General features: G+C 41.5%; 1 protein-coding gene across 10 annotated transcripts in view; it reads right to left on the bottom strand.

The window, feature by feature from the left end:
• The window catches only part of tbc1d22a (TBC1 domain family, member 22a), a 444,201-nt gene that overhangs the window by 221,106 nt on the left and 198,210 nt on the right, over positions 1-24,885 (bottom strand). For all 10 annotated transcript variants that reach the window (XM_038811404.1, XM_038811403.1, XM_038811406.1 and 7 more), the window contains one exon: positions 3,434-3,540. In XM_038811404.1, the coding sequence (XP_038667332.1) occupies positions 3,434-3,540 (107 nt within the window). The remainder of the gene's footprint in view (positions 1-3,433; positions 3,541-24,885) is intronic.

Here is a 24,885-nt window from a genome sequence, read left to right as displayed (position 1 = left end):
CTCCTATATCCTTTTATTCATTTATGAGTTTCAAATATTTATCCATTTTTTTCTCTTTGAGGGTGCAGTGGTCTCTGCTTCAGCTGCTGGCTTAACTGAGCTTCCATAATCCAATCTGTTGCGTAAATAAATGTATTTTTTCCTCACCCAGTGAATATTTCCAAACTCAATCCCACATACTCCCCGTTGTCTACCTCATATGCTGCAGGAAAGGATGTCCCGAAGCGTGGTGCATTGAGACCATGCAGACACTGCGTCAACGGATGAACGGACATCGCGTGACAATCGCCAGGCAGGTATGTTCCCTTCCAGTCGGGGAACACTTCAGCAGTCAAGGGCATTCAGCCTCTGATCTTCGGTAAGTGTTCTCCAAGGCGCCTTCATGACGTGCAACAACGCAGAATCACCAAGCAAAAACTTATAGCCAAGTTCCACACACGAGTACGGCCTCAACCGGGACCTTGGATTCACGTCGCATTATATGCATGCACCCCCACCCCCACTTCTTACTGCGCCCATCCCAGTCTAACACCGGCATCTCCACATCATATTTCCAATTAGTAATCCCCATTGGACATAGTCTTTCCCCATCTCACTGTATGAAAACCTTTCAGAATATCAAAACTTCTCATTAAATCGCCTCTTAACCATCTCTGCTCCAGTATCTTGCTCATTCTCACTCAAGTCTTTTTCATTTAGGTTGGGTTTGATAACAAAAAAGAACATTTATTACGTTGCTTCCAACTGCAAAACTTTGAAAAATGTGTGACACCTAATAATGAACGAGTCAGTCAGTAACTAAAAAGATCTTGCTTTTAAGATCTCCGTGGCCACCTTGAGCACCGAAACATTTTTACTTCATTGCACATGCCCTTTATTCACCTCTTCTATCACAGGCATTTTTCTGGATGACGACTTCTCTTCTTTCACTATGTTACTTACGCAGCAAATGTATTTTGCACAAGTCCTGATGCTAAAGTATTTCATTCTGCTGAAACTCTGAATAAAAGAATGAAGCACCTGTCCTTGTGCATTGATACATTCCCTGCTCAGTTTTAGAATAGAGTTTGTACACTTAATTCATTAGATGTAATGTGGAAATCTGCATGAATTAATCCCACTGGCTCATCTCAGAGAGCCAACATGAAAAATCATTAGACAGGAAATTATTTACCATTTTACTGCAGAGAAATACTATTACTCAGGAATGTAACCCAAGAACTTGTTCTCATTCCAAGTAACCGTTGATATCTATCATGCTGTACATGAATAAAAATTGTGCAATTGTAACCTATCTAATGCAACAACCTGAATGGAGGTGAAAGGAAACTTGGAGATGCGAGAGGATTTCCATGCTGCTTTTCAATCTCCCTTTTATTCTTGAGGGTTACCACAAACCTGCAGTTGCAGGTTAATAATGATGGGGTTATGGAAAGACAAAAACATGAGGGCAATATTCAAGGGTTTCAAAAGTTCAGGAAATGGAGATAAAATTGGATTAACCAATTTGTTGGACCTTCTTTAGTTTCAAAGTTTTAACCCTGTTGGGAAACAGAGGTAGTTTTAAATGATCTATGCTTGTACTTTGAAATTAATTTAATATTTCTGCATAAGAAAGGGTAAAACTCTAGTTAGATTCATGTTAACCAAAGGTGTTTGCATGTATGGGGGCGGTTTTGATTTCAGTTCAAACTTTCCGTATTGCGCTGAGACAGTTTATGACACAAAATGTAAGCACGAGTGTGGAAAAAAAATGAGATGTAGCTGAGCAATCAGGAGCCACCTTTGGAAAGATAGGCCTTGTGATTATGTTTAACTGAATTCAAGGCAGTTGGAGCTTATCAGTGAGAGAGAGGAGACAGTCAGGGCCCTGTTAGAAGCAGGAAAGCGATACAATGCAGTAATGGGCAAGAAAGCAAGCTTCAGAAACTAAAGTACCACTAGTTCCAGAAACTAGTAATGAAATTATACATTTCCATGAAGATTGAAGTCAAAAGGAAAACAGAAACTGGAATTTGAGCAGAGTACTGTTCACTAACGTTAAAGACAGAACTGGAAAGGGTAGATTGGGTGAAGTTGGCTAGTGAAAAGCCAGAGATATGACGCAATTGTCAAGGTAACCTGCGTTATCCTTTAAATTTGTGTGCATTTGTGAAGCGAAGTGAAAGAGTTTTGTATTATTGTCAAACTTTTCATGTTTAATACATGTTTTTGTTAAAACCCAATCGGCAGTCCAGTGACTCTGTTCATTCACATTTTCTTAAAAAAATTAAACGTTACGGCCTTTTGAGCCAGGGTTCCATCCTGGGACCTTCCAACCAGTGGTAACATCAACTAGGATCATAACAACCTTCAATAAACCACAGGAAACTAGGGTGGAATCTCTGCTTAAAATTTGATCCACCAAACACTGGATTTAGGACAGTCAAAATAGTCCAAAAATCAAAACATTGAGCATTATTTCCCAAATGGGCTGCTCCCCAGTAGGTGGTAACCTTAAATCCTGGGTCAAGGATAACTATAGAAGAGCATAAACACGCAACAACAAAGCAGTTCTCTCTGAACAGGGTTCAAATAGTGAGCTGTTGCGCATGTTTAAATTGAAATAATATTATGCACATTTCAACATGCTCGAAATAATACCTAGCCAAAATGCAGAATCCTTTGTCATGGTCGCTTAGGATCTTCCTCCTGGTCCATAAGATTTGCCCTACATGAATGATCTCCCACATTCGCAGAATATGGAACACAGAGGAATTTGCAACATGTTATGTAAAGTAAGCTTCCCCATTCAAAATCAGAGCACTTTAGAACAAACTAACTGAACGTTTCCTTAACAAAACAGCACTTTGGTAGGCACAGAAACCTGGAAAAAACACAAGTGGGATAAATGGTGTATTTCTGCTGCGTATTCTCCCTCTACATCATCTAAATTCTGGACTGAATTTCTGTAGCAGCGGAGTTCTCACACAAATATATTTTCCATCAAAACAGCTACTTCAGAAGTAACTCTCCTGACACCCTGAACAGCTACATTCAATTCCACTTATTGAAAATTAATTTGAATTCAAATAATTCATGTAGACTAGGCCAAAGATTAAAACGTTGTCATAATTCACAGGGCTCCATCAATTATATTTACCCATACCAGTTACATGGCTCGTCTGGAAAATAAAGTGTATATTTCAAACAATCTCAGGGAAGCTCAGGCACTGCTTGGTTTCAGCAATTGAACAAAAATTACCATATGAATTTCCATGCAGAATAACACACATATTTATCATGCTCATTGTTATAATGTGTCAAATGAATGCAAGGAGCTGGGACCTCCCAATTTCTGCACACAGGATAATTTCCTGCCCTCTCCAAGATGTTTTCAACTATTAAATTCATTAACTATTTTCACCAGTACAGAAAGGAGAAATCGATTTACCTGAATACCATCAAGCAATTTGCTCATGCACCAGAAACTGTCAGCTTCAATGTTTTGCAGCACTTCATCAGGCAAACTGGAAACATCAAAATTTTCCACCTCTCCTTCTGCAAGTGGGTAAAAAGAAAGTAAATCAGAACATAACCCAAATTATAGTGAGTACTGACTGCAAGTACTTTTATAATGCACGTGAAAATTAAAGCACCCACTTCAATATAGACTCCTTATAAAATTATTCTACAGTCAAATACAGTAGTTCAAAATCACTGAATTCAAGTGATACCATATAAATGGTGAAAAGGCAGACAAATAATGGTGTGATATTGTTTTGTGGCTTCAACAATCTAATGGTCCCTTAATCAAGAGAAAGGATTGCAAAAGTATTTAGATTACCCGCCCGTCCACAAGAACAGTTGCAAAATTCAATTCCTCACCTGCACACAGAAATACTTGGAACTTTAGTGATCAAAATATCACTCCAAGGTGTCTCCTACATATTGCTGACTCATTGTACTTGCATCTGTGCTAACTCTGATTACTCAAAGGCACGCTGAATGAGAACATGTTGCCTGACCAGTATGTAAGACACAACATTGCTTGCTGCTCAGAACTAGTACTTTCCTTTTGCTAATTGGCTATTCATATATATCTATTTTATTTTAATATAAATTCAACTCTACATTTGATCTACACTCATTTTAAGGGTGTATATGCTCTCGTTCTCCCCCAGATAAATTGTTTCTCTCGATCTGTCTTCTCAAAAATTTATTTATAATTTTTAATACCTCAATTAGATCACCCCTCAACCTCCTAAATCTCAGGAGAATACAAGCCAGGTTTCCTGCAGCAGTGACAAAAGTAAGCTTCCCCATTCGTAAGGAGAACACTAATTAACAAACTAACAACTTTCCCTGAAAAGAAAGAAAGGTATTTTGGCAGACATAGGAACCTGGAACGTGAGCAAAAAATTGACAAATGGACTCTATGGTGTATCCCTGCTCCCATGTTCCTACCAATCATCTAAATGCAAGATTAAATTTCTCGAGCAACAGAGTTCCCAGAAACAAATACATTTTCCATTACATCAACTACCTCAAAAGTTATTCTCGTTACCCTGAATAGCTACTTTCAATTCAAACTTATTGAAAATGAATTTGAATTCAAAGCATGAATTCTCATATACTAGGTTAAAGATCAAAATATTTCCATAACTTACAGGACTCAATCAATTAATCTTACTGATCCCTACTGCATGGTGCTTCATTGGCTGCATGGTGCTTTGGGACACCGCAAGGTTGTGAAAGATGCAATATAAATGCAAGTGTGTGTCTTTCTTTCATAACCTGTCATCATAATGTAACCCTCCAAGCCCTTTTATCATACTGCTGAATATGTATTGTACCCTCAGCCCTCCAAGGGTGAGGTATGATGCCCAAAATAAAACTGAGTATTTCAGATGGGGTTACAGAGAGTCTCTGTTCAACAGGAGCATCATCACTTCCTTTCCTTTGTATTCTAAACTCCTCGAGATGAAGGCCAACATTCCATTAGCCATTTTGATGACTTTTTGTACCTGTATCCTAGTTTGAGTTTGAGTGCGTGATTATCCAATTACCTTTGCTCCTGCACTGTTCCTAGTCACTCATTATTAAAAATATATGGATTTTCCTTTCTCAGATTCAATGTTGATGACCTCACATTCCCACATTTAACACCATCGGCCATGGTTTTTACACACAGTCTGTCTACGCCTTTTTGAAAGCACCTTGCTCCCACCGATACAACATACCAGACCTACTACTGTTACCTGTTTACTCCAATCTGCATACAAATAATTAAAATAAGCTTGTGCGCTAGTACAATTTTGGAGAACACCTCCTACTAATCCAAGTGCTCAATGAAATAACTTCCCCACAACTCATCTTAAATTGATAGGTCTGTAGTCACCTGGCTTCTCCTCCCTTTTGAAATAATTGAATGACATGACCACTTTTCCAATCCAAAACCAGAATCCAAGAATGTAGAGAAAAGCTTTGTTTTTGACTATTTAAAGAAGCATATTGTCTAACACCATCCAAACAGCCTAAAAGATCTGGGTAAATACCTGGTTAGAAACCAAATTAAAATCTATAATTATAAATTTACTAAAAGACAAATCAAATGCTGGTTGGAACCTAGTAATTCCTAAGCTGCTGGAATCATAGGAATGCGATCACCTATACACAGAACAGAACGCCAGATCAACACGGTCAAAGCCTCAACAGGCACTTCCTGAAAGAATGCTCATATATAAACAGCTAATTTGAACAATATAACATGCAAAAAGTGCAGTATTTTTCAACATACTGAAGTGCTTACCATCTGGATCACATTATATTAGGTCTGCTATCAATCTTGTACCAGCATTTATAATGGCATTGTATTGTACGTTTCTTCAAATTATCAGCCTAGATATTTTACAATTACAACACCTCCAAAAACTGCATAAACAGGATTTGAGACAGAAAGCAAAAGGGCTTTGACAAAGAGGTAGATTTGAAGGTGAATTTGCAGAGAGAGGTAGAGAGACAGACAGAGGAATTCTACAGCTGAGGGACTAAGCAGCTGATGGTACGACCACCATTTAGAGGGACAAGGCTATGCGGAGATTTGAAAACATGGAGGATTTTTTTAAAAATTGAGGCCTCACTCAATCTGGAGCCAATGCAAGTCAGCAAGCGCAAGGATGATGGGTGGGCAGGACTTGGCGAGAGTTGGCACAGACAAAAATATTCTGTATGCGGTTAAGTTCAAAGAGGGAGGAAGAGAGAAGGCTGGTCAGAGGTGGAACAGGCAAATCTACAGTTAATAAGTCAAGCATGAGGATTTAACAGCAAATGTGCAATGTCAGGTGATGTCACAGCATTCTAATTAGGAGCAATTCCATGAATGTTGGAGTCAAACAGGACACCAAAGAGTAAGCGGTCTCATTCATCTTAGACATTGCTCACAGGTAGGGTCAGCAGTTAGAGGACAGAGTTTGCAGTGGGGACCAAAGACAATGGTTTCTGGCTTCCTAATACTTAGGTGGAGAAAATGTCTGTTCATTCAGTAGTGGATGATGGACAAGCAGTTTGACAGTTCAGAAAAAGTACACGTTTATCAGGATGGGATGCATCCTGGGTTGTTTAGGAACGCAAGGATAGAAAACGTGGAGGTGCAGGCCATAATCTTCCAATCCTCTGAGATACTGCTGTTTAACATTGAGTATCGTTAAGACAGAGACAGATAGGTTCTTGATTAATAAGGGGATCAGGAGTTATGGGGAGAGGCCAGAAGAATGGGGGTAAGAATATATCGGCCATGATTGAATGGCGGAGCAGACGCGATGGGCCAAATGGCCTAATTCTGCTCCTATGTCTTATGGTCTTGTGATGTGGTGTCAAAGGATGGAATGATTACAGTTATTACACCAATGCACGAAATATCGCACAAATGCGATAAATAAATCTGCCAATTAAAGGCTGATCAGATTATCGTCGATAGCGGGAAAGCTTTTAAATATATGGGAGAAAATTATAACTTCCTTGGACAAACAGAGACTAATAAAGGAAAGCTAGAATGGACTTTTTAAGGATAAATCATGCTTGGTCAGCTTGGTTGAGTTTTTTCATGACAGCAATAGATGATGTATAGATTTACAAAAGGCATTTGATAAGGTACATATTAGCTTACATAGCAAAATTGAACCCCATGGAATAAATGGGATAGTAGCAGCAGGGAAATTTGATGACAGGATATATAAGAGTTTTATGATGAAAAGAGCGGAGGTCCATTTGGTTCGGTACCAAGACTATTGTTGTATTTATACATTGGACTTTGGTCAAATTTTGAACCTTGCAGATGGCATAAAACTTTGCAATATAGTAACAGTGAAGATGACAGTAATAAACTTCAAGAGAACATAGATTTGCTGGCAGTGAAGTTAAATGCACAAAAGTATGAGGTGATCAATTTTTGTAGCAAGAATGAGAAGAGACAATATAAATCCAATTATAGAATTCTAGAAGGGCTGCAGAAATGGGTGGACCTAGGGGCTGTGCTTACACAAGTCTTTAAGGTGGAAGATAGGTTGACATAAAGCAGTTAATAAAACATGTATGAAAACCTGGGTTATATGAATGCAGGCAAAGAACATAAAACAAAAACAACCTGGGATTGTTCTTCTTGAAGCAGAAATAGCTAAAGAGATTTCATCACGTGTTTAAAACCTTGAAGCATTTAGACATGGTAAATACATTGTCATTGTTTCTAATGGTTGAAGGGTCGATAACCCGAGGGCACAGATTTAAAGGGACGAGCAAAATAACAAAATTGCATGAAGAAAAATTTACCCGTGCAGCAAGTGATTAAGGTTTAGAATTCACTGCTTCATCCTCAATATTTTGTTAGATATTTCTCAATTTTTTTTATAAATCGTCAGTGTTAGCGGAAAAATATATATATTAATAAAAAGATGTCGTAGTTTAAAAGCAGCACATGGGGAGTGGAAAACCGGTAGGCAAAGGGTTAAATTGTTGAATCAACCAGAAGCCTAAAGAAACCTGCACTCAGGACAATTTAATCATCTTACAGGACATTATAATAATAATGGGGAATCCATGTCACAAGACTATGGCCCCAGCTTGTCTGCGAGAGATTCATTGTTCTACCCAGAGCAGGAACACAAAATCCATTAATGCCTCATCAAGGACCAACGGCGTTATTTCAGGTTGAGGGAAACATTCTGGCAACTTGTAAAACCCATTGTATGAGTAAATTGGTTTCCCATTAAAGGGACTCAGGAGACATCTCTACTGATCAGATTGTATGGTATGAAATTAATTGATGACATCAATGCTTATCTGTAACCGTGAGCGAATGTGAAATATATGCCTGATGATCCCTGTAAGTTTCAGAACAGGATTATGCTAGCTAAAGGCAGCAGCAGCTCCTAGTTCTCTCCTGTGTGCACACAGCCATTCCTCAAATAAACTAAGTTTTGCCAACACCACGCGGTCGCAGATGGACTCTGAGCATTTCTTCCCTCCAACAGTCAGATTACTCTAGCTTTTTTCTCTGAGGAACAAGAATTTTCAAATGCAGAAATAATAAGGTTGGATGTTCTCTTGCCACCATTTCCCCCACCCCTGTTCCCTTAGGCATGCTCATATGCTCCATTATCCAATCTGACCATGTCCGATCTTTGACCTGAACTCTAATTTTCTGCCTGATCTTCGATTCTATTGGGGTCCAAAAGTCTATCAATGTCAGCTTTGAATATAATCAATGCCTATAAAATGCTCAAGATTCACACCCCTGAGTGACGGAATTTCTCCCAATATTAGTCCGAAATGTATGAACATTCGGCCCCTCAAGCCTGCTCTGGCATTCAATAAATGCATGCTGATCGGATTGTAATCTTAAATCCACTTTCCCGCCTGCCCCCCAAAACCCTACATTCCCTCTTCAATCAGACGTCTACTTAATTGGCTGACCCCTTATTCTGAAATTACACTCATTTAAGTTTAGGATCTCCAGCCAGAGCAAACATCCGCCCTGCCAACTCCTCTCAGAATGTTATACCTTTCAATGAGATCACCTCTCATGTGCTTCTAAACTACAGGAAGCATAGGTACATTGTACTCAATTTCTCATCTGAGGAATCAATCTAATGAACCTCTGTTACACCCACTCTACGGCAAGTACATCTTTCCTTGGGTACGGAGACGACTGTTTGGAGGCTAAATCACAGCATCGTATTTCAAATATTGTCTCATCAAAGTCCGAGGCACACAAGGTGTGACCATGGATACCTGCACGGGCCCCAGTTATGCCTGTCTTTTTGTGGGTTATGTGTAACATTCTCTTTTTTCAGTCCTACTCAGGCCCGCTCTTGAACTCTTTTTCTGATACATCGATGACTGTATCGGTGTCGCATTATGCTCTCATCTGGACCTGTAAAAATTTATTGATTTATTTCCAATTTCCACCCCTCCCTCACCTCTCTGTCTCTATTATCAGAGACAGACTGACCACCAATAGTCATTACAAGCCCACCGACTCCCATAGCTACGTTGACCACAGTTCCTCACACCCTGCTTCCTATAAAGACTTCATCCCATTCTCCCAGTTTCTCCACCTCAGTTACATCTGTTTCTGAAGATGCCACCTTCAAAAATGATGCTTCTGACGTGTCTACCTTTTTCTTTGTTTTCTGGGCTTTCTCCTTTGCTCCCTCCCCAACACATTTTTTTTTTTTTAATTTAGAGTACCCAATTATTTTTTTTTCCAATTAAGGGGCAATTTAGCATGGTCAATCCACCTAACCTGCACATTGTTGGGTTGTGGGGGTGAAACCCACGCTGACATGGGGAGAATGTTGAAACTGCAGACGGACAGTGACCCAGGACTGGGTTTCGAACCCGGGTCCTCAGCGCCGAAGTCCCAGTGCTAACCACTGCACCACATGCCGCCCTGGCCCCACACATGGTTCACAGGCTGCTCAACTGAGTTTGACACATTTCCTGCACCTCTGTCCTCACTACTTTCCCTCTCTCCCCGAACCATGATAGGACCCCCCAATCCCCCGTCCTCACTCTCCAACCCACCAGTCTTTGCATTCAAAGATTCATCCTCTGCTAATTCCACCATTTCGCGCTTGATGCCACCATTAAACACATCTTCCAGTCAGACCCCTTTCAGCATTCCACAGGGATTACTCCCTCTGTGACACCCTGGTCCATTCGACCATGTCCGCTCCATCATGCCCAATCCCTCATCCCCGTACATTCCCTTGTAATCGCAGATGGTGTACCACCTGCTCCATTACCTCCGCCATCCTCACTGTTCAAGGCCCCAAACACTCCTTTCAGGTTAAGCAACATTTCACTTGCACATCTTTCAAGTTGGTTTATTGTATTCACAGCTCCCAATACAGTCTCCTCCACACTGGAGAGACTAAACACAGACCGGTGACTGCTTGGCCGAACATCTTCGTCCAGTCTGCAAGCATGGCCCCAGCCTTCCTGTTGCTTTCCATTCAATGTAGCATCTTGCTCTTATACTCATGTCCACCCTTGGCCTGTTGAAATGCTCCGTGAAACCCGGTGCAAACTGGAGGATCAGTATCTCGCCTTCCAATGAGGCACATTAGGACTCAACATTGAATTCAACAACTATAGACTGTGACCTTTCTCCTGCATACCCCAAACATTTTTTTGTTCCTATGCCAAACCCTCTCTTTCTACTCCCCTCCCCCGCTGCCCCCAACCTCCCCCACACTGGGCCATCTATCACTTTTCTTGCGTTTTGCTACATTTTTATTGAAATCTCTCCCAGCTCCCACTAATCACTTTTCCAGCTGTCCACAGTATATGCAGTGTATAAACCAACATTTTGTCCTTCTCTTTTGTTCTGAAGGAGCCATACAGACTCAAAATGTTAACTCTGTTTTCACTCCAAACAGATGCTACCAGACCTGCAGAGATTTTCCAGAATGCCTGTTTCAGATTTCCAAATCCGCAGTATTTTGATTTTATCCCAAAATAATTTCTCAGTTTAGGATTTTAGATGATGATTAAAAACAAACTCGCACCCTGTGTGGACCATGCATCATCGGAAACTTAAAATATTAAGTGAATGGACCTAATTACTGAGCACAAGAATGCTGACAGTGCAAGTACAATCTGAGTGATTAAGGGTCTCTGACAGCAAGAAGAATCACAGCTGCTGCAGAAAGGTTTCACTACATGATCCAACACTAGTCGAAATAATCTTTCCAAAATGTTGACTTTGCTTTCTCCACTCTATTTAACAGTTATGCAACTGCTGTTAAAGACTGTTGTCCCCTGCCTTGATTTGTACTCTGTGCCTAATGGGCCTGTGGAAGGGTCACTGTGTCACTGACAACACTCTCACAGAACAAAATTGTCTACGTGGACGCACAGCTTCTAACCATGGCATTGAACAACGTACTGAAAATTACTTAAGGATCACAACTCTGTCAACTGTAAAGTGCTCTGCATAAGACGGAGCTGCATGTCAGATATCACATCTCATTTTAAATAAGGATTAAGTACTTGCAATGATTACATTCAAATTGTAAAGCACACCCAATATAAAGTTACACTTGGTTATAAAAAGTTGAACAGCATAAAATCCGTTCTAACCTTGGCAATCTAGATTTTGGTCACTTTTTCACTGGCCGGCCCACTCTTTGGCAACGCTTCCTTTCACCGTTCCCAGCTTGAAGGAATACTGTGCCCTCAGGCCCACAAAGCATTATCTGATCCCCAAGCATTATCCATCTCTCATGCCCAAGCCCCAATTGCCCGAGTTCCAATCTGACGTTCCCTCTCTCTCTTCTCCCACCGAGTTCCAGTCTTCCAATGCCCGATTTTCTTCTCACCCTGTTCCAAACTAGTCATGTCCACATACCCGCAGCTCTCCTATTTGTTCCTCTATCATCTCTACAGTCGACACAGGTGCCGGTTACTAATGCTTTGTGGAGCTATTATGGCTTAACTTTGGCTCATGCATCAGTAGTGATTACATCCCAAGATGCTAAAAATGTAGAGGAAGTTATTCCATACCATCCTGCTTCACATCAGGGAAGATGGTTATTCTCGTTAATTGGCAACGGTCGTATCAACAGCAAATACTGGCTTATCCAGCAACATCGCAGGAATTGCAAAAATATGGAACAGCAGAAATTAAAGTACACATGAATAAAATTCAGTCTTCTCTTTTGCAGCTTGCGCATTGACATAACAGCATTAAACACATGGAAGAATATTCTACAAATTAAATTATTTCTAATTTGTCCTGAGGGAACAGTATTTCTTCGAACTGGGAGCAACAACAAGAGACATAATCTCATTTGGAGATTCCTTTTTTCACCAGGTCTTATTCCATGCGTGGTTTATCCTCAAAACCGTAGTTCAATCCTCTCTTTTGCCCCCACAGGTATGGATGAAAAAAGCTACAGCAAGAATACTCTTCTGAACATACTGAATAAGATTCCCCCCCCCCCCCCTTCCATCCAAAACTGATAGAGGAGGAACAGCAATATACCCAACCATAGATGAGAAAACTGAAAATCTATTAATCTCAATATAGTTTACAAATATCCAAAATAATTATTAATTACTCCAAATATAAAAGCATACTTCTCCAATTTCAACTTTTTTTCGTGAAGGAAACAATAGTAATGTAGTTTTTGGTCCAAAATTTTATTTGGCTGAATCGTGTTGAATCACGGCACTGCAATTGAATAGGGCATTGGTGAGACCACACCTGGAGCAGTGTGTGAAGTTTTGGAGTTCTTATCTGAGGTAGGATGTTCTTGCTATGGAGGGAGGGAGTGCAGCAAAGGTTTACCAGGCCAATTCCTGGGATGGCGGGACTGTTATACGAGGAGAGACTAAACCGGTTAGGATTATATTCATTGGAGTTTAGAAGAGCAAGCGGATCTCATAGAAACTTACAATATTCTAACAGGATTACACAGGGTAGGTTCAAAAAGAACATACCAGACGGTTGATTGAGGATCAGGGGTAAATCTTTTAGGATTGAGGCGAGGAGAAATTTTTCCACCCAAAGAATCTGTGGAATTCACTACCACAGAAAGTAGATGAGGCCAAAATGTTGCATAATTTCAAGAAGGAATTTTATATAGCTCTTGGGACTAAAGGGATTGGGGGGGGGGGGGGGGGGGGGGGGGGGGGGGGGGGGGGGGGGGGGGGCAGGATCAGGGTCTTGAACTTGATGATCAGCCATGATCATGATTTACAGAGCAGGCTTGAAGGGCCTAATTGCTTCCTCCTGCTTCTATTTTTTTTAATGTATTTTTCTATGTAAATACAGAATTAGTTTCATGTCTTGTGATTAAAAGCCTCTCAACACTTGATTTTCTTTTTAGCAAGTATAACTTGATGAAATTCCTACCGTCTGTTCAGATAACTTGAAAACATGCACATAAAATTGCCTACGATCTCGACACTCAACAACAACAGCAACCTTAAATTTCATTCTTCTTGGGAGTACATGAAAAGGATGACAAATCAACATTTCCACACTGGCAGCTACTTATTGAATCAAAAGTGACAGTGATATAAAATCCTGCAAACAGAGCAACTATTCTCATATATTTTGCAATGTTTATAATAAACGCACATCTTAAACAGTCCATTTGTTTAAAAAACAAAACTGTATCTATCAATTAAATGCCCAATTCTCACATCAAGGTTTTCAAAAATATTTTTCATCTCAGAATCTTTTGCTTTGGCTTCAAAATATTAAAGTATTCAAATGCAAAGTGACACAATGTGATCCATGTTATGATTTATTTACTTTGTTATAGAGTCTGACTGTTAGATTAGTTTCTATGTTGCCGCTCTGTACTTGGAAGAAATTATCTCCCTGGGGTGCTTGCTATATAATGACAAGTGCTGCCACTAATTGCCCATCATATCTCATCAGTAAAGCCTATATAATTACAAAAATTATCATGCTGACCTCATATGCAACTGCTGAACAGCATTACAATGACTGAAAACTGGAATACTGTCTTATGCCTTTGGCATTGTACAAAATAGTGCAACAAAAATATTTTAGTCTAAGCCAATCCTCAAGTACTCTAGAACTGGAGTTCATTTCATTTTATTTTATTTGGAAATAAAATATCTCCAAAAGATCATGAGAACGCAGAAAGGACGGCGGCACAGTGGCTAGCACTGTTGCCTCACAGCACCGAGGACCCAGGTTCGATCCCAGCCCGTGTGGAGTTTACACATTCTTCTCCTGTCTGGGTGGGTCTCGCCCCCATAACCTAAAGATGTGCAGGGTAGGTAGATTGGCCATGCTAAATTGCCCCTTAATTGGAAAAATATAATTGAGTACTCTAAATTTATTTTTTAAAAAGGGAAAGCAGAAAGGTAATCAAACAAATGTTTTTATTTACTCAAACTGCACATGTACATGAATTACAGCAGCGGTTCGCAGAGCTGGATACATGTACCCCTGGGGTACAACAATGTCTTAATAGGTTCAGGGGCGAGAAACTTAAAAAGTTATAAGACTCCACGGAGATGGTAACAATTGATCAATGTTTACCGGTAATGTGTGATTGTAATGATTTACAAAACGTGTGGTCACTGGAGTGATATTAAAGAAATACAACTGCAGTTCTGTACAGATTTTTCAAAGTAATATTTGTGTATGCGATGTGGCCATCACTGGCTAGGCCAGCATTTTTATTGAGAAGGTGGTGGCGAGAAGTCTTCTTGAAATACTGCAATCCATGTGTTGTAGGAATACCCATAATGTTTTTTTTAGGGAGGCAGTTCCAGGATTTTGACCCAGCGACAGTGAAGGAGTGATGATCTAATTCTAAGTCAGGATGGTAGCTTGGCGAGGGACTTGCAGAGGGTGGTATTCCCATGCATCTGTTACCCTTGTCCTTCTGGTTCGTAGATGTCAAAGGAGGTACTTTCGAAGGAAGCCTGGTTGGTTGGTTGCTGCAGTACATCTTGGAGATGGTACACGCTGCTGCTACTGTGCACCAGTGGTGGAAGGAGTAAATGTTTAAAGTAATGGTTGGAGTGTCAATCAAGGGGGCTGCTGTGTCCTAGAAGGTGTCAAGCTTTTCGAATGCTGTGGAACTGGGCTCATCCAGGCAAGTGAAGAGTTTTCCATTTGGAGAATACGCCTGACCTGTGCCTTGTAGATAGTGGTCAGGCTTTGAGGAGTCAAGAGATGGGTTACTCACTGCAGCTTTCCTCACCTCTGACCTACTCTAGGGTGTTCTAACATTCCACGTTGCAAAATGTATCTGTACTTTCTTTGAACACGAAAATGTGATCGTACAGCCAGAAAAAATTGAGACAGTTGATTTTTAGCGCACCTTTTCTAGCCTTCTTCCCATTTGGGGTGGGCAGGGGGATCCTGTAGACAACTGTTTGGACACAGATACTGCTTCCCAGACACCTCTGTCCCAACACAGGAGTCCAACAACCTTCATGCATCTGTCCCGTGTGCAGATTCTTGACCAGGGTTCCCAGGTTCACAACCTTGTCCTGTAAAACTATTTTGACAGAATTGGTGGTCAGGTTTCAGTGACCTGTTCAATCACAAAGACCAGGACCACCTTGCCATTCTGTGTCCATCTTTGCAACCAGTGAGAGCACAGCCTTCCTTTGTCTCTTCAACAAAGTCCTAGTGTATAAAGCAGCTGTTGTCACCTGTACTGCACCAAGATCTGGACTGTGTTTCAATAACATAACGGCACAAGAAAAATTCCATTAGCAATGCCTCCACCACATCCTCCAAATTCAATGAGGACAGTTGAACAAATGCTAGTATCGTTCTTGAAGCCAGGTCCACAGGTATTCAGACAAAAGTCCTGTGAAATCACCTGGACTGATCACTTCACCCAAATGGATTTAAAATATTTTTCCTTCCAGATCCTGTTTTCTCAACTCTCAGATGGCCAATGTTCCAGGAGAGGACAAGGAAAACAAGTCAAAAAAATGCTGGTGCTCCCCGTGAAGCTGGCCAGCATTGGTATTACTGACTGGGAGGAGCTTAATACCAATCATTCAAAATGGTGGAAAACTTGTCAATCAAGGGGGAAACATGGTGGCACAGTGGTTAGCACTGCTGCCTCAGTTCCAGGGACCCGAGTTCAATTCTGACCATGGGTGACTGTAGGAAGTTTACACATTCTCCCCGTGTCGGAGTGGGGTTTCCTCCGGGTGCTCCAGTTTCCTCCCACTATCCAAAGGTGTGCAGGTTAGGTGGATTGGCCATGCTAAATTTCCCCTTAGTGCCCAACGGCTAGGTAGAGTTATGGGATTGCGGGAGAGTGGGCCTGGGTAGGGTGCTCTTTCAGAGGGTTGGTACAGACCTAATGGCCGAATGGCACTGTAGAGATTCTATGATTCGAAATTGCATCACGCTCACAGTCCAAATACCTTAAAGACAAAACAAAGTGGCAGAAGGGAAGGAAAGACGAGGAAACACATCCTGCATCCTACTATATCAGTGCCCAAAGACCTGGAGTTGAGAATCAGCCTGTTCGATCAAATACCGACCCAGGACAGAAATTTACCAGCCTAAGTAGGTGCCATCCTCAAATTGAGTGACAGCCAACACAAAATAAATTGCTTAAAGGAATACGCAAAAGGTGCTGTATCTTTTTTTAAATTCAATCATGGGGTCTGGGCTTGGCTGACTGGGCCAGCATTTATTGACAATCCCCAACTGCCCTTGAACTGAATGGCCTGTCAGGCTGTTTCGAAGGGCATTCTAAGAGTCAAGCACATTGCAGAGAATCTGGAGTCAGTTGTAGGCCAGACCAGGTAAGGACATCAGTGAACCAGATGGGATTTTACAACAATCGACAACAGTTTCATGATCATCATTGGACTTTCAATTCCAGATTTTTATTGAAATCAAAATTCATTATCTGCCTTGGTGGAAATAAGGGCACATTCTTAAAAGTATGGGAACCACCGAATAATGCCATAATAAAAATAAAAAGAGAGGTAACTCCTACGTTCTTTTGAACAATGAATCATATATGCAAATACCAAAACAATCACTTGGCCTTTGCTTTAACATTTTGGAATACCAGTGTATGAACTTTGGACAGGTTTTTGTTGATATCTTAGCACAGGAAGAAATTCCAAATGAGTACCTTAAGTTTCACATACGTGCATCCCAAGGTACAATTTCAGGATCTTTATTCATTGAGCAACCAGACAGGAAATCACTTGACATAACTCATTACTCCACACCATGTAGATCCATAAAGAAAAGGTTCTTGCATTTGGATCAAGCAATGACTATGAAATAAATAAGGTTTTGATTCCTCCTTGAGCTGTTAATGAGATACAAGCCGATCACTGATCAGCACAAAAATGTGCTGCTACCATAAAAACGGAAATAAAACTGAAATAAAGCCAGTAAGATGGGAAAATGTAATTTGTTTACATCATTGATATTCAAACCAGAGTACTTTTGGACTGATGATCCCTATAAAGTTAACATTAAGATATTTGAATTTACAGCGGCTGGAAGGATCACACAACAAGATTTCAAGTTTCAAAACTTTTATTCTAACAAACAAACTAAAAACACCATTCAGGTAGGCATCATTTACTCCAAACCACAGAAAAGTTTCTCCAAAATTCCCCTCCATAGTTGTACTTTACTCTGACCATTAAGCGGACATTCATTCTCCACGAACCAATCTACAATTATTTTTAGTTCCCAATGGTTTGCTTCCTTCTCCAGTTAGATAACCTCTAATCACCAAACTGATTTTCAGTGAGTATTACCTTGGAGATTCCTCCTTTTAGCCAAATATTCCAGCCCCGAGCAAATCCTCAAACTTGATTTCTTCAACATGACTACGAGTTTCTACCCGCATGCTGCACGCCGAACTGGTTGCCTCCATCTCTCTGCTCTTTCAGATTCTTGCAGACAAAGCAGTTCCTGGTTCAGTGATATAATAGAATCACTACAGTGCAGAAGACGACCATTCGGCCCATCGAGTCTGCACCGACCCTCTGAAAGAGGATACTACCTAGGCCCACTCCCCTGCCCGATCCCATAACCCCACCAAACCTGCATATCTTTAGAAATTAAGGGGCAATTTTTAGCATAGCCAATCCACCTTACCTGCACATCATTGAACTGTAGGAGGAAACTGCAGCACCCGGAAGGAAACCCACACAGACATGGGGAGAATGTGCAAACACCATGTTCACCAAAGGCCGGAATTGAATCCAGGTCCCTGGCTCTGTGAGGCAACAGTGCTAACCACTGTGCTACCCTTAGAAAACCCTGTCAATGGATCAGACAATGGTTTGCTTTTGACTGTTTCCTTCTTGAAGCCTATCTCCATGGCAATTTGAATCAAGCAGGCCTCATATACAGTTAGGAATGGTAAATAGCTTTCCTTTAGACCCCCCACTCCATTGTATCTCAACATTAAACACACTGTTTAAAGTATAAACCTTGATAAAACCTGACATTCCTAACACCTCCTTGAGAAACTTGGAAATGAACAGTCTACCCATAATCAGCAGATGCTCCTGCCATTGTCGACAGGTATTTACATTTGCACCTTTTTCCCAGGAAAACCACCTGAACCCACCTTTTAACAATCAAGCCACCCCAGCTTGTTGTTGAGCAGGATTCAGAACTAGTTTCATAGTTTTATGAAACTACTGCCGCATATTTAGAACCACCCTTATTCTTAAGAGATTTTTCTAATACTAATTTAGCACTCAGCACATGATGATCCCAGTCATCGTGGTTGATACAGTACTGAAACCTGATCACCAACTGATGAAAATCACGTGAACAATGACGGAGCCCAAGGCCCCCTAAAAAATTAACACTTGGGCTTGCTTCGTTCACAATATGCTTTCTCTTCTTAAGGGTAAGATCTGTCAATGATGGAAAGAATATTTTGAACCTCAACTGTGAATAAACAAAGGCAGCTGATACTCTCCAGGCTATCTCCGGTACCCTGTGGTAGAATCCATGGGGAAAACACCATTGATGGGAGAGCTGCAACAAGTGATCAAATGGATGAAAAACAATAAAGCCTGCAGCCCCGAAAAAGAAAAGGAAATAAATCCTGCACTCTGGACCTCATTACCTGGTGGAATATCTTGTCCATGTGCCCATGATATGTGGGTGAGAACTCACCTGCTCAGTCATATGAAGACTCATGGCAGAAACTCGCAACCCTGAGTAAATGTCATCCTTGAATCGGGGGACAGCCACTGCATCAATGCCCAGAAATTCTCGATATTGAAGAAGTGTCATAGGGATTCGAAACGTTAACTCTGTTTCTCTCTCCACAGGTCTGCTGCTAGACCTGCTGAGTTTATCCAGCATTTTCTGGATTTCATCCCAGCAAATCCCCACCTTAGTTAAGGCAGTAGCTGATGTCCAAAAGGAAAGCAGTGAGTATTCATTGCTGGGGATGTTTATTAATTCCATAATGTAACAGAAATGATTTGTAGTATGTCAAATGAAAAATGTAATGATGTCTTTACCTGCCCCCTGGAGTGCAGTGACTCTAGTTTAAGCAGATCTCAGACAGGCAAAAACCCCAAAAGATCATTACAATAATTTCCATACAAGAGATAGTAATGGTGGATAAAGTTTTTGTAGACCAATCCCAACAGTGCAATATCCTTCAGAATAAAACAATCACTACAATACATTATGAAGGACTAGATTGCAACCTCAGGTGGTATAAAGGATCAAATGGCATTATTTTGCTAATAACTTTCACAGACTAGGACAAGATAATCATTAACTGAATTGCTCATTGGTCTTGCATGATTGTTACATGTGCCATCACAGGAAAATTATATTAAAGATATACAGAAATGCGAAAGACATACAGCCTATTTTTACCCTCCCATCATTATAAATACATGCCATCTATGCTTGGCAATTGCTTCAAATAACTATATCCTATTGTCCCATGTTATTAATACAAATGCCATCATCCGCAACATTTCTTTTTAAAACGCATTTTATTCAAACATATCAAAGTAGTTACAGCAAACATCCCGGGAAACATTCTTCCCAACAAACTACTATACAGTTTGTACAAATTTTCCTCCTCCCCCCCCCCCCCCCCCCCCCCCCCCCCCCCCCCCCCACACCCCGCGACAAACAGCTCCTCAAACACGGTCACAAACATCCCCAACATTTTCTCAAACTCCCCTGCTGAGCCCCTTAACTCATACTTTATCTTCTCTAACCGCAGGAAGTTGTACAGGTCACCAACCAAGCCGCTACCCCCGGTGGCGATGCCGACCGCCACTCCAGCAAAATCCGTCGCCGTGCAATCAGTGAGGTGAAGGCCATGACATCGGCCTTCCTCCTCTCCATGAGCTCCGGCTTCTCTGAAACCCCAAATATCGCCACCAAAGGGTCTGGGTCCACCTCCTCTTCCACTGTCCTGGCTAAGACCGCGAACACTCCTGCCCAGAATCTTCCCAATTTTTCACAACCCCAAAACATGTGCACATGATTCGCTGGCCCACGCCCACACACATCTGCTAACCCGAAAGAACCCACTCATTCTCGCCCGAGTCATATGCACCCTGTGGACTGCAACTTATCAACTTACATAAGCATTCTTCTTCGAATCCCCAATTTTACAGAAAATATTTAATTGCATAAGCTGTTCATTCATGGTGATTTTTTTTAACCCATTCTAATTCACAACCGTACAAGACATTAGCTTCTTTTTGTTTAAAGAGCAACTAGGCACAGCAAATGAAAGAAACCATTGCCTGAAAATGTAACACTAAAATGTCCCTTTATTGGAAAAAAAAAGAATTAGGTGCTCTAAATTTATTGAAAAAATTAAGGAAAATTACTGGTGTGTATTTGCAGCAAGGAAAACAATTATTGGAATCAAAGTCAAAGTCAATCAAGTATTTATCCACTACCAGTGACATTATCATTCTTGGTGCTGCACTAATCAATATGCCCACACGAGGGTGCTCTTATCAGTCTAATTCAGCACATGCTCATTATTGAAATAAAAATAGCACTTCAAATACTCAGCAGGTCTGACAGCATCTGTGAAGAGAGAAATAGTTAGAATTTTGAGTCGGATATGACTTCTTCAAAACTGATGGGATTTAAAAAGTGAGAGGTCAGAAAGAAGTGAGGGGGAAGATAGATCGATAGGGGTGTTGGTACCTATGAATTGTTGGAACTTGTATTCCTTAATAGGAAAATAACATTTTTTATGTTGGATGATATGAAGGGTGAAATTAAACTGTGGACCAGGACAGCTTTGCGATGAGTGTATATGTGCCGTTGGTGACAAGGCAGCACAGTGGTTAGCACTGTTACTTCACAGTGCCATGGTCCCAGGTTCGATTCCCGGCTTGGATCACTCACTGCCTGTGCGGAGTCTGCACGCTCTCCCCGTGTCTGTGTGGGTTTCCTCCGGACGCTCCGGTTCACCCCACAAGTCCCGAAAGACATGCTTGAGTGATTTGGATATTCTGAATTCTCCCTCAGTGTACCCGAAAAGGCGCCGGAGTGTGGCGACTGGGGGATTTTCACAGTAACTTCACTGCAGTGTTAATGCAAGCCTACTTGCGACAATAAAGATTATTATACATGTGACAGGGCCCGCACTGAATGTGACTCTGAAGAAGAGGCTAGAACAGCAATCCAGGGGAGAATGTGGTCATCTCAGAGATATTTGTAATCTTGGGTGGATTCGAAACATGAAGAGCCATGTGGAATAAGTCAGAATAGAAGCCCCACACTGCAGAAGGAGGCCATTTGGCCATTCGAGTCTGCACTGACCCACCAAAAGAGCACCCTACCTAGGCCCACTCCCTCGCCCTATCCCACCTAACCTGCCCCACCTAACCTGCATTGGTTCCCCAGACTAATCCTTGGGATGGCGGGATTGTCTTATGAGGAGAGATTGAGGAAACTGAGAGGTGATCTCACTGAAATGTTCAAAATTCTGCAAGGCGTGACAAGGTCGATATGGATAGAATATTTTCCCTGGCTAATGAGTCCAGGACTTGGGGACATGGTCTCAGAATAAGTAGTAGGCCATTTAATACTGAGATGAGGGGCAGCATGTGACGCAGTGGATAGCACTGCGGCGCTTAGGACACGTGTTCGAATCCCGGCCCTGGGTCGCTGTCCGTGTGGCGTTTGCACATTCTCCCGATGTCTGCATGGGTTTCATAGAACATAGAATATACAGTGCAGAAGGAGGCCATTCAGCCAATCAAGTCTGCACCGACCCATTTAAGCTCTCACTTCCACCCTGTCCCCCTAACCCAATAACCCCTCCTAATCTTTTTTTTTGGACACTAAGGGCAATTTAGCATGGCCAATCCACCTAACCTGCACGTCTTTGGACAACCCAAAAGATGTGCTGGTTAGGTGGTTTGGCCATGCTAAATTGCCCCTTAATTGGAAAAGAAAAATAACTAGCTACTCTATAACGGTTTTTTTAAAAAGACAGAGATGAGGAGGAATTTCTTACTCAGAGGGTGGTGAATCTCTGGAATTCTCTACCCTAGGGGACTGTCGTAGCTTAATTATCGAGTTTTTTTCAAAACACTGATCAATAGATTTCCAGGTACTAATGATGTCAAGGGGTATGTGAATGGTGGGGGAAATGGCATAGAAGTAGATGATCAGCCATGCTTTGTTTAAACGATGGAGCAGGTTTGATGGGCCAAATGACCTATCTCTACTCCTGTGTTCCTCTGTTGTTACTTATAAATTAATAAATTGGGTCACTGTCCGTGTGGAGTTTGCACATTCTCCCCGTGTCTGCGTGGGTTTCGCCCCCACATTCCAAAAGATGTGCAGGATAGGTGGATTGGTCACGCTAAATTCCCCCTTAATTGGAAAAAATAATTGGGTACTCTAAATTTACAAAAAATAAAAAAATAAAAAAATAAATAAATTTGGCTAAATGTGAATTAACCTCAAATACTTCTGACAAACGAACAATCATCCGGAAAGAAAAAGAGGTCACCGACTACGTTTCCCAAACCCAAAGATATGGTTCGTGGAACAGCAAGGCAATTACTGATCAAGAATAATCTTAGGCCAATACACAGAAAGGAAACAATGCCGATTTAAAATCATTTTAATTGTCCTCAATTCAAATGGTACAATAGCAATTTTTCAAAATGAAGTCAGAACATGAAAATGAGTTAAGACCACACCTTTGATCAACTATTCGGTAAAGAACCTTTGCAGGAACTTTAGGTTCTGGTGAGTGGTTTAGTACCAACAGTCATTAGAAAAATCAACACCAACATTAAGAACAGTTAGTAGGATGACTTCCAGTGCGGCCATGTGCTGGGCAGTCAAGCGAAAGGTGGCTCTCGTCTAAGAACATTGACTAAGGCCTTTTATACCCGATAAACAGGGACCAAAACCATAGAAAATCCCCCACACTACTCTCCATCGACCGCACGGTCATCTAAGATGGGAAAGAACCAGATGCCCAGTCAAAAAGCCAGCAGGGACGAGGGGAAAAATACCTCAGCCTTGGAACAGTGAAGAACACGTCGAGGCACAGAACCAGCAAGGGTCGACCCCGCAGATTTACCAACGTAACAGGCACTGATGGAACAAATGAAAAGCTTTATCACCTCCAAGCTGCAGAGACACAGGGAGTAGATGAAAAAAATGACTTCTTGGCAGCCGTTGAGGTGGCAGTAGAAGTCGCAACAGCCCCCCCCCCCCCCCCCCCCCCCCCCCCCGAGGGAGACAATGGACAAAATGGAATGGAGGCTAGAGGCCAATTGACGACACAGGACTTCAAAAAAGCCACCATGAACCAAGGGGACGAGATCAGTACACTCAAGGCCGAGGTGGCAAAACTGATCCAGACCCAGAAGGAGTTGAAGGGCAAGGCCGACGACCAAGAACAGCTAGGAGAACCTCAATGAAATTACACATTTACTTTCAGAAATGCTGATGTCGAAGTCGTAAGCATGAAATTGAGGAGAATCAATTTGGGAGAACAACTGGAGAGGACAAAAACAAATTGGTCATAAAAAGCATAGAAATAGGGAAATAAAATGGAAACATCTGACACTTTTCTAAACCATATTTCACAGCAGGCATCTCAATTTTTCATTTCTGAAATTGGAGGGGAAAAGGCTACATCTAGAGTTCATGCAGCAATTAAGGTTAATGATGAAATAGCTATTAAATTAAAATATTGATATTCCTAAGGCACCAAAACCAGATCGAGCGCAGTCAAAGATTCATTCGTGATGACACAGGAGCAGTGGAGCAGAGGGGTTTCCACAGCTTGCTGGTAGCAGTACCATTGTGCCCTTAAAGGTCAGAAGCAAATTACAGGTCCATTCAGTTGTCATCTAATGTGAAATAATTATTACAGTAGAACTAAAAAGTAATTAAACTGTACCTTATGAAAAAAACGATAACTAATTAATGAAATGCACACCTGCCCTTTAATCCCCTCCCTTTCCCCCATCAAGGGCCTCAAACACTATCCAGTGACCAATTTACTTGTACTCCTTTCAATTTAATAGACTGTATGCACTGGCCACGATGCAGTCACCTCTCCTTCCAGGGAGACCAAACGCAAGGTGAGGCGATTGTTTCCCGGAACACTTCCATTCAGTCTGCAAATGTGAGACCCAGAGTTTCAGATCACCTGTCATTTTGTTTTCCAATCAAGGGGCAATTTGGCATGGCCAATCCACCTTCCCTGCACATCTTTGGGTTGTGCAGGTGAGACCCAGCAGAAACAGGGAGAATGTGCAAGCCCCACACAGATAGTAACCCAGGGTCAGGATTGAACCCGGATCCTCGGCGCCATGAGGCAGCAGTGCTAATCACTGCGCCACCGTGCCGCC

The sequence above is a fragment of the Scyliorhinus canicula genome, chromosome 11, assembly GCF_902713615.1.
Source record: "Scyliorhinus canicula chromosome 11, sScyCan1.1, whole genome shotgun sequence".
NCBI lineage: Eukaryota > Metazoa > Chordata > Chondrichthyes > Carcharhiniformes > Scyliorhinidae > Scyliorhinus > Scyliorhinus canicula.
This window is presented reverse-complemented; position numbering and strand designations above follow the sequence as displayed.